Source organism: Periplaneta americana, chromosome 4, assembly GCF_040183065.1.
Source record: "Periplaneta americana isolate PAMFEO1 chromosome 4, P.americana_PAMFEO1_priV1, whole genome shotgun sequence".
In the NCBI taxonomy this organism is placed as follows: domain Eukaryota; kingdom Metazoa; phylum Arthropoda; class Insecta; order Blattodea; family Blattidae; genus Periplaneta; species Periplaneta americana.
The window spans coordinates 32,851,273-32,862,513 of NC_091120.1; the positions used below are offsets into that span (position 1 = coordinate 32,851,273).

The 11,241-nt window shown below is 36.5% G+C and overlaps 1 protein-coding gene and 1 non-coding gene across 2 annotated transcripts; one reads left to right on the plus strand and one right to left on the minus strand.

Moving 5' to 3' along the window:
- Positions 1–1,136: 1,136 nt before the first annotated feature.
- LOC138697676 (CD151 antigen-like) lies at positions 1,137–11,196 on the minus strand. Its single transcript, XM_069823128.1, has 5 exons — positions 11,012–11,196; positions 7,828–8,043; positions 6,615–6,797; positions 4,881–5,096; positions 1,137–2,257 (listed from the first exon to the last, which is right to left on the minus strand). The coding sequence occupies exons 1-5, from the start codon at positions 11,075–11,077 to the stop codon at positions 2,075–2,077; spliced, it is 864 nt and encodes a 287-aa protein (XP_069679229.1). The 5' UTR covers positions 11,078–11,196; the 3' UTR covers positions 1,137–2,074.
- TRNAS-GGA (transfer RNA serine (anticodon GGA)) lies at positions 2,539–2,611 on the plus strand. Its single transcript has one exon. It is a non-coding gene; the product is annotated as a tRNA-Ser (tRNA).
- Positions 11,197–11,241: the final 45 nt, after the last annotated feature.

Genomic DNA, 11,241 nt, shown 5'->3' on the forward strand with positions numbered 1-11,241 from the left:
TGTTGTAAATTCGTGAAATTTATAAACATCTCCACTGCTCTAAAAAAAAAAATAATAATAAAATAAAGAGCTCCATGATGAAACACGGAAGTTTATTCACACTTATCGCAGAACTATTGAGAATCCTAGCAATAGTAGAGAGTATTTTCTCAATGTTAAAGCGAATAAAATGCATCTCCGATCTACCATGACCCACAAGTGGCTGAACCATATAATTATGTGTTCTCTATACATACAAAGAACGCGAATATCAAGCTACAATTTTCGGAAAGTCGTAAGAACATAGGTCTATGCATGTTTTACCTTTATATCATACTTTTAGTTGATATACTTGTACGAGTATGTTAATAAATATTCTTAAAAATAACAAATAGCAATAATAAAAAGTAAATCAAATTTGTTAATTAAGATAATATTATACATCTTGACTACACAACTTTTAACACTGTATCACTTCGGAATATGTATGATAAGACTTTCTTGTATTAAATTTTAACGTACCTTGTTAACATGTTTCGACCTATTTTGGGTCATCTTCAGAACTGGTCGTTGTTGGTCTTGGCGCCTCTTGTTTCCTGTGTGGGTGCGTTCGTAGTGTAGAGTCAAAGAGTGTATGTGTTTTGAAATTGAGTTGTGTGTTGAGAAAAGCCAGAAACTCAACACACTAGTCTATCATGCTATCAAAAAGGAGTGCATTATATGGCAGTAAAAATTTTTAATAGCCTCCCTATCGATATAAAAAATGAAACTCACAACATAAAATTATGTAAGGCCAAATTAAAGAAGTACCTAATTTCTCACGCCTTCTATTCTGTAGGTGAATTCATGACATTCAATAACACTTCATGAAATTGATACTAAAACTTTGTGTTGTACTAGTAGACTACATTGTAAATCTCGTCTGTATATATTTCATCTAGACTGTGACTATAAATTAAGATTTTATAATAGTATTAAGCTTTTTGACTTGTTCCATATTCTAGCTGTAAGCATGTATGAATACCATGGAATGTTAATAAATACAATACAATACAATACAATACAATACAATAGAACAATATGAAATATACAGACACACGAAAACACACCTCAACGATATTCTCAACACACAATTTCAAAACACATACACTCTTTGACTCTACACTACGAACGCACCCACACAGGAAACAAGAGGCGCCAAGACCAACAACGACCAGTTCTGAAGATGACCCAAAATAGGTCGGAACATGTTAACAAGGTACATTAAAATTTAACACAAGAAAGTCTTATCATACATATTCCGAAGATAATATTCTATCATTCCTTGCTGCCTACCTTTAGTTCGCTAAATTTATAGTTTTAAGCTAGTTGATAGTATAGCATAGTTATGATAAGACTTGTCATGAAAATTGCACACGACAAGATTCTTAACCCCGAAACAAATTACGTTGTTGCGTCACTGTATATAACCAGTAATAAATGTTCTAATATTCTAAAAACGTGTACGAGAATTATGCGTTGTACTCATCACATGTCACCATATCATACTGTTTATACTGTCTGATCCTTCGCCAACTCCAGGTGGCTCTTCTACAACACTTGAGTCTTTCTGCGGACTGTGCCATTTCCCCAATGTTGAAGATTTGGCTGTGCCAGAATATGTGGATGTGTTCTTCTCATAGATGCACTTACGCTTGTTCATCCTTTCAGCCTCCAATGCTAAGGGATTCAGGTTGCACTTCAACGTGTAGGTGCCGCTTCGACCAAACGCACTCCGACTCACAGTTCCAGCAAAGCTTCGAGACGTCGTGCTTGTTGGTTCCCTCCTGAATCTAGAGCTGTAAGTATCAATTCTCAACGGAACACCATTTGCAAACCTCCCCTTCCCAGCACTGCTTCGTTCACTAGCGTTTCTGCCTGCCAGAGTGGATGTAGGGAAAGACCTGTTTGTCCCTACTTCATGGTATAACCTGAGAGTGCCTTCAGCATTCTCGTTTGAGACGTTCCTGCTAGGAACGTCGTACACATTCTGCTGTCCTCCCATATTTATCATTCCACTCTGCCACACTGATCCACATTCTGGCAGAAGCCACCTTCATGTTGACTTCAATCCCGGATCATGTGTCTCTGATGCATAACTTTGGTATTTAGGAAGTTTCAGGCACACCAATATTGCGCTTAGTAGTACAGACAATTCTACCAGCACAAGTCCTGACCCAATGGCCAGAAAGAGAGTCGTATGGTACCTGAACCACACCTCAAGTTGTATGAAACACCCCTAAAAATAAATAAAAACACGTGTTAGGCATTTGGTAGTTAATTCAAATGAGGATGAATTAAATACTATTATAGTCACAATCATGCCATGGTATGAAAGAAAAATTTCACAACCTCGAGCGGGAATCGAACCTGCGACTTCCTGTTCTCCAGTCAGGCGTTCTACCACTAAGCTATCGAGTTCATCTCACGCAGTGCTGACTAAGATCAGACGCTATGGACAGTACTCTATAACAGAGTCGCCAGTATGAAAGGATAATTCCGAGCCTTTGGTGTGAGACGAACTCGATAGCTTAGTGGTAGAGCGCCTGACTGGAGAACAGGAAGTCGCAGGTTCGATTCCTGCTCGAGGTTGTGAAATTTTTCTTTCATACCATGGCATGATTGTGACTATAATGGTATTTAATTCATCAATATGTCACATCAACGGACGTATATACGTCATCCAAATATCGTAAGATGAAGATTTCAAATGAGGAACTGAAATAAGATTAATAAAATTATAATTGCATTTTGATATAAGATGGAAACAAATATCAGCCTGAATTATTACGCCAGTACATCAGTCTTAATCGTCTGTAGCTGCATTTAGATTGGCAACAGGCCATGACTGTTTGGCCAAGCATCTGCATAGAATTGGAATATATCAGTCTCCTAACTGTCCACTGTGCAACTCAAATCAAGAAATGGATTCAGAACATCTCAAAATCTGTGCGTCAGTGGCTAACCATGACAATATCTTTGAAAAATATTGGAGTGCAAGAGGTCAAATGACTTTATTGTCAAATGCCTGGCATTAGAAAACAACAACATCAGTCTTACTTATTAAAGCAAGTTTATAAAAAAAATTAATTATAAAATTATTATCTTTATCTATCATATTCAATAAAATTAAGAGCTGTCAGTAGAAGTAAAAAAAAAAAAAAAATCAGCACTATATCAGGGATACACTGATATATAGAACATGTCACCCAGTTTTGGAAATAAAACTACAATCGTTGTGTTGGTTTGAATGTTACTTAGTGCATGTAAAGATGTATTCTACAACAAGAGATTTCATCCATGTTGAATCTTTCGTATACTACTTTTGACACTTGAATGATTAAATGACGATCTTACTCGTGTTAATTGTGTAAGGCGTATACAAACTCACATGCAATAGTTGCGACAGTTTCTACATTGGACAGACAGGCAGATCATTCCAAACTCGATACAAAGAACACATTAAAGCAATAACCAGAGAACACAATACATCGACATATGCCGAACACATAACTAATGCTAACCACACATGCAATAACATAAATACAGACATGGAAATCATACACATACAACCCAAAAACTAAAAACTCAACACACTAGAACAATATGAAACATACAGACACACCAAAACACACCCTGATCAAATTCTCAACACACAGATCAATTTCAGAACACACACACTATTTGACACCACATTTCAACAATCGAAAGCACCCACACAACAGGCAGCAAAGTTCGAGATGACGCCGAGATCTAGTAGGCTCTGAGGATGGTGTGAAGAAGCACCGAAACAGCTGTAACCCGCACATGCTTACACAATTAACACGAGTAAGATCGTCATTTAATCAATTATTTAAAAGATTTAAATCTTACTTACAAATGGCTTTTAAGGAACCCGAAGGTTCATTGCCGCCCTCACATAAGCCCGCCATCGGTCCCTATCCTGTGCAAGATTAATCCAGTCTCTATCATCATACCCCACCTCCCTCAAATCCATTTTAATATTATCCTCCCATCTACGTCTCGGCCTCCCTAAAGGTCTTTTTCCCTCCGGTCTCCCAACTAACACTCTATATGCATTTCTGGATTCGCCCATACGTGCTACTTGCCCTGCCCATCTCAAACGTCTGGATTTTAAGTTCCTAAGTATGTCAGATGAAGAATACAATGCGTGCAGTTCTGTGTTGTGTAACTTTCTCCATTCTCCTGTAACTTCATCCCGCTTAGCCCCAAATATTTTCCTAAGCACCTTATTCTCAAACACCCTTAACCTATGTTCCTCTCTCAGAGTGAGAGTCCAAGTTTCACAACCATACAGAAGAACCGGTAATATAACTGTTTTATAAATTCTAACTTTCAGATTTTTGGACAGCAGACTGGATGATAAGAGCTTCTCAACCGAATAATAACACTCATTTCCCATATTTATTCTGCGTTTAAATTAATTCGCAAACAATTTTTCTCGGCTAGGACTCCATGTTTTTTGCGATTCTTGGTTCCCATAATATTTTCGAATCCCATTGGTCAATTCTTTCATAAAATTGTCATGTCTTTGATCAATTAGAACATTTTCTTATTTACTTTCAAGACGATCAAAATTTTTTAAAGCATTGTAAGTGATGTGATAATAAAACTTGTAAAGTTTTGGAAAGTATTAGAAAGTCTTGTGAAGTGTTGAATTTGAGGAAAGTTTGATAGTGTACAAACAGCTTAACAATCATTAATCTACAAATGATGCACAACATTATTTACATAACTGTTATTATCTACACAACTGCTAACTATAGCTAAGTACCTCACAACTAAGTTATCTATGAGTCCTAACAGACTACTTAAAATAGAAATCACTCCACCATACCAACCTCAGTGTGTCGGGCTGTCTGGTATAGCCCTTGATCAAGGGACTGACAAGCCGACATATTCACAGGATGAGGATCCAGAAAAGCCTTGGGGTCGTCAGGGGCATTCCTGAGCACGCAGCATGACTGAGGCACAAGCAGATCAACTTGGGCCAGTTCCCTCAATCGCCACCATGACACATCATAGTCGATAGCTCCACTCATGCCACAACATTCAAACTAATGGACAAGTAAGTATTGCACATGTCACATAATAGCCTACATTTGAGCAAGAAATTATTGTAAATTTGTATAGCAATATTCGTTTATAGTGGCGTGCATTGCTTCCCCTGTTCTTGAAGTGAAAAAGAAGAAATTTATTTTAATTGTGAGAATTATGAATTCTCTAATCTTAAAATGTTACAAAATTCTTTCTCTGAGCGCCTGTACTGGTCGAGGCAGATTCGTTAGGATTATATTAGATTAGATTAGATTATGTTCTGGAAACCATTTGCAGTAATGAGGACTTCTATGTCCAGGTCATTGATGAATTTGCTGCTAAAGAGAGGACAATTACTTTGGTCTTCAAATATATTTAGGTTAGTTGGCTGCTATCAGTTCTGTACTATAGGCCTACATATAAAAATTTATGTTCGATCATGCCGAAATGTAGTAATTATACACCTGGTAGCAGCCCTTTAATGGACCTCATTAAAGTACACCTATTCATTAAAGTTCAGGTGTTCCACCAATCAGAAAACACCATTGTAGCAATATGAAAGCGTAAGTATCGATTATTCTCGGATATGCAATCGAAAGACAACTAGCGAAACGTCACGGAGGCTGGAAGTCCAATACTGCCGCAGAAGGTTATGTTCTGTTACTATAATAATTAGCGTTAATTGTAAATAATATTCAAATAAATTCAATTTGTCATCTCGTTTTTCAATGTCTAAATCAATTTCAAGGTTATATCAAGATTAATGTTTATTTTACTCTCTAGATTATATCAAGGTCAATGACATTTGTTTCTCAGAAAAAATCAATACTTTCGCGTCTGCGCACATCTCACAATTTACGAGATATTGCACAAGGTCAGTTACGCTCCCCAGTCAGATAAGAATAACATGAATACTTATGAATAATTTCAAGTTAGAAATATGGTCGAGCATAAAAAGTCGTATGAAACTTGCCTATAATGGTAATTAAGATGCTCTTATGAAAATTATGGAACTCGCTTGTGCTCATTTTATAAACATACTCGCCTCTTAATTACTACCATTATAGGCTCGTTGCATAATGTACTATTGTATTATTGTTTCCTTCACATAAAATTGCACCACATGCCAATGGATTTTATATACATGCGTGAAAATATTTAAAAGACGTGGTTTTACAAGTTTCTCAGATTTATCCAAAATTAATCTCAAGTGGATTTAATTGCTTTTGCATATAGGCTCTCATATATGAAGAGCACAGGGGAAAAACTTGATAAGTCCAAAATTATCGATTTTCTGTTTTAGATGTCATGTAATAGCTCAGCAGCTATTGTAGATTTGTGTAATTTAAATGTACAGAATAACAACCTCATTAGACCAAAGAAATTTGGAAGAATGATAACCCAAAGACAATAGAGTATAATGGGTCTTTAAACTTTTAACTTGCTCTTCTGTAAAAACAGTAAAACGTAACTTATCAGATTTTCCCCCTCCGTACTCTTTACAGTATATAACATGAAACTTGTTAAGTTATTCTTACATTAGTTTGTGCAAGATCGATGGCAGCAGTAAACTGTTCTTTTCCTGGAACTCCGTATGTTCTCTGAAGAGATTCAGCCAGTCGTGACATACTAACAGTAACACCCAGGTACTCGGGACAAACGATGGCCAGGACACCCAGAGAAGTTTCTCCCAGTAGTAACACAACCAGAAGGAAAAGAAACTGTAACATAACATTAAATATACCTTTTTAAACAAAAGAGACATGAACCTACTTCTTTACAAGAAAAATAACATAAACAGAAAACTCGCAACGAAAAATACAATTAATTCTGTAAAGAATAATAATTAATTTCTCTTAGGCAAACTTTTTTTTTCGTAGACACTAAGATCTGTCTCATTTATCAGCTGATTCTATCACTCTAGAATAAATTGGCTCGTAGACACTGAAATTAACAAACTCGTCTAATGATTTAGGAGAAATTGTTGTACACAGATAGGCAGCCATATAAAGAGCATGCCATAACCATTTTCCTGGTACCTATCAGGGAAGGTGAAAATATACATTTCCGCGAAAATTTCGAAATAGATTTTATGCTCGACCATGCCAATATGTAGTAATTATACACCGGTAGCAGTCCTTTCATGCATGTCATTAAAGTACATCTATTCATTAAAGTTCAAGTTTTCGATTATTCTCGGATATGCAGTCGAAAGACAACGAGGGAAACATCATGGAGGCTGGAAATCCAATACTGTCGCAGAAGGTTATGTTCTGTTACTATAATAATGAGCATTAATTGTAAATAATATTCAAATAAATGCAATTTGTCATCTCGTTTTTCAATTCTAAATCAATTTCCAGGTTATATCAAAATTAGTTCATGTTATTCTCTAAATTATATCAAGGTCAATGACATTATTGTTCCTCGGAAAAAATCAATACTTTCGCGTCTGCGCACATCTCACAACTTACGAGCTATGCACAAGGTCACTTCCGATCTTCAGTCAGATGCGAATAAAATGAATACTTCTGAATAATTTCAAATTAGAAATATGGTCGAGCATAAAAAGTCGTATGAAACTTGCCTATAATGGTAATTAAGACGCTCGTATGAAAATTATGAAACTCGCTTGCGCTCGTTTCATAAACAAACATACTCGCGTCTTATTTACTATCATTATAGGCTCGTTGCATAATGTACTATTTTGTAACATCAGAAGACCTTTTCTAAAGATAAAAAATTACTTACCAACGCAAGGAGACAATGACTGTGAAGGCAAGTTGCCCAAAAACCAAGAACACCAGTTGCACAAATCAACAATCCTGTACCCATGAGCCCCAGAGCTATGTAGTAGAAAAGAGGATGTGAGAGCAAATGAGTAGAGCCCAAAAGTCGAGACAAAAGAACACGATGTACATCTGTGAGTAAGAGTGCTCCAAGTACTACCAGAGCCAGGCCTGACAGCTGCAACAATGTGAACAAAATTAATGAAATTGCTTACGGTTCATCCTATACATTTTAACGGTAGTTCAAATAACTGAAAAGAGTCTCAGTGGCGCAAGAACGTAATTTGTTTGGAGGGGGGAGGAGGTAAGAATTTTATTGTATGCAATTTTCATGACAAGTCCTACCACAATATTATGCTGGGGATTAACTATGCTATACTATCAACTAGCTTAAAACTATTTTCATTCTGCACAATAACAAATGGTCCAAAAGTGAGTACACTATCACAACAAAACCTTGAACAAAGGCCGATCATTAATGCAAATTTTAATTAAAAAAGGGTTAATTACATAATGTGAAGTTGATTTGAAATACATATTTCTTGAAACAATTGTAATAAATGTTAATTTTTATAAAACTGATTGTAAACAATAAAAATGGAAAAAAAAAAACAATATTTGAAGTATTATGTATATTGTCTTAAATCTTCTATTTTTGCCCTTTCCACATTTGTGATAATCAGGGGCGGATGCAAGGAGGGGGATTAAGGGGATATATCCCCTCCCGAAATTTTGAGAAAAATACGAAACAAGAAACAAAAATTATATTAATTTTAATTTGTGAATGTACGTAGGAATTAGAGAGTTTTCCACGTAAATTCTCTTTGCTAAAATGTTAAATTCCGAGAACTGCAGGAAGACAAAAACAGAGTTCTTACTTCAAGACAGAGAGTCATGAAGAGTATTTTAGGCTTGTAATTTTCCTTCTCTTCTTAGACTATTTCATTAGTCAGCTCAAGGACAGGTTTTTAAATCATAAGGGAATCCTAAAGTCCATACAAACTTTTCTGCCTAAAACATAGTGCGAGCATCAGATGAAGATTTAGAAACTGCTTTTCAGGCTTTAGTAAATCAGTGGCCCAATGATGTTGATGCATCACCAGAGTCTTTCTTCAATGAATTGAAGATGTGGAGAAGAAATTTCCTTGATCAGAAAAATCTTCACCTAATACCTACTGTTTTTATATCATCTTTGAACAGGTGCAATGAAATTATTTTTCCCTGCACTCGCAAGGCGCTGAAACTTTTCTGCACGTTGTCTGTAACTACAGCAACACCAGAACGGTCGTTCTCAACATTGCGGTATTTGAAGACTTACTTGAGGAGTGGCGGCCGGGTAGCTCAGTTGGTAGAGCAGCTGGCTATGGACTGGAAGGTCCAGGGTTCGATCCCAAGTGGTAACAGGATTTTTTCTCGTCGCCAAACTTTCAGAATGGCCCCGAGGTTCACTCAGCCTCCTATAAAATTGAGTACCGGGTCTTTCCCGGGGGTAAAAAGGAGGTCAGAGCGTGGTGCCGACCACACCACGTCATTCTAGTGCCGAGGTCATGGAAAGCATCAGTTTCTACCTCCATGCCCCGAGTGCCTTCATGGCATGTTACGGGGATACCTTTACCTTTACTTGAGGAGTACGATGGGAGCAGACTGATTAAATGGACTGGCCTTGATGTATATACATAAAAATGTAGAAGTAGAAGCTCATGAAGTACTGGAGGAAATGTCTAAGAAGCCTCGTAGCCTTCTTCTGTAAATGTCATTGTCACTGTTTTTGTATTGCAGTCATTGTAAATGTTAAAATTTAAAAAATTATGGTTTATTTAACAATTGCCGAGATTATATCAGCGTCACCGGTGTGACGGAATTTTTTCCCTCGGGACTTCTTTTACATGCCAGTAAATCGACTGATATGAGGCCTGTCGCATTTAAACACACTTAAATGCCATCGAGCTGGGTTGGGGTAGAACCCGCAACTTCGAGCACAGAAGGCTATACCGACTATGCTACTCAGGCCAATTTGTAATTAATGTTTGTGACTCGGAAACAAATTGTGGGTATATAAACTTATTTCTCATTACTCCATTTTTACTATCTCCTCAAATCCCTCCCCGAAAAAAAATCCTGTGTCCGCCCCTGGTGACAATAGTTACTGCAATAAATTTGTGTAATCGGTAATCGATTATAAAATGTCCAGCTCTAATAAGAAAGAAGTAAAGAATATTATTTTATATTCTTACCGTTGTCTTCCATTCGTCCTTTTCTTTCGAACAAATTTGTGATCTTGGAATTAATGACAGACTTCTTCATAACAATAGCAAATAGTTTAATATTATTAATACTTCGATAAAAAAACAAAACCTTGCATTATTAAACGAATTAATTAAATGAACAATAAGGTACTAAATAAATTAACTGAATACATAAAACGCGAAACAGTACGTTGAGCGCCCAACTTCAACAATATTGAAACTGTTTCTGAATTTATTATTGTGGTGTTTCGAACTACAGACAAAACGAGCATTCGTTTCCTTTGACTGTCGCAATGCTTTGAATTCTGTTATTTTTATTATTATAGTAAAGTAACTTTGAAGAAATTATAAATACATCTCGATTATAATACACAACTTTAAGATGACCGAAAATACGTCGAAACATGTTAACAAGGTACGTTAAGATGGCCGAAAATAGGTCGAAACATGTTAACAAGATACGTTAAAATTTAACACAAGAAAGTTATCATACATATTCCGAAATCATAAATTATTATAAACTTGAAATGTTGACTATAAAGAAGGGTAAAATCTATAGTTAGGCCTATATACCCATAGAAGGATAAAAACTATACTATTTACCGCTATGAATTTTTAGGGGATAAATCTTTTCCCCTAACCCTCCCGCAGTTGAGACTACTCACAAAAAGACGAGGTTACAATATACAAGAAGGTAAAAACTGTACTATTTACCCCTCTGATTTTTTGGGGGCGTAAATCTTACCCCTTATCCCTCCCGCTTTTGCGACACTGAGCATACTCACCAAAAAGACGAGGTTGCAGATACAAGATGGTAAAAACTATACTATTTACCCCTTTGAATTTTAGGGGGTAAATACCCTCTAACACTTCCGTTTTTGTACCACTGATAGTACTCACCAAAAAGACGAGATTACAGCAAACAAGAACAGCTTTTCCTATATTTAATTCTGTGGACTTCTTCATGATTCATCATTCCTTTCTTTTATCACTGTGCTACACAAACACACACTGGCTGGTATTTTGTCACTAATGACCTCAGGCGTATTGGGGAAATGCCTGCTCGGAGGCAGGGTGATGGTCAAGCCAGGATGAGGAAGGAGAAGTAGAGAGGGGGATATGGACAGGAA

Bases quoted from the DNA above. Each gene is read 5' to 3' on its own strand.
- LOC138697676 (XM_069823128.1), bottom strand. From the start codon at position 11,077: ATGAAGAAGTCCACAGAATTAAATATAGGAAAAGCTGTTCTTGTTTGC. The intron at 6,798-7,827 runs GTAAGTAATTTT...GTTATGTTACAG, and splicing joins GTCATTGTCTCCTTGCGTTG to TTTCTTTTCCTTCTGGTTGT. The intron at 5,097-6,614 runs GTAAGAATAACT...CTTGTCCATTAG, and splicing joins TCGATCTTGCACAAACTAAT to TTTGAATGTTGTGGCATGAG.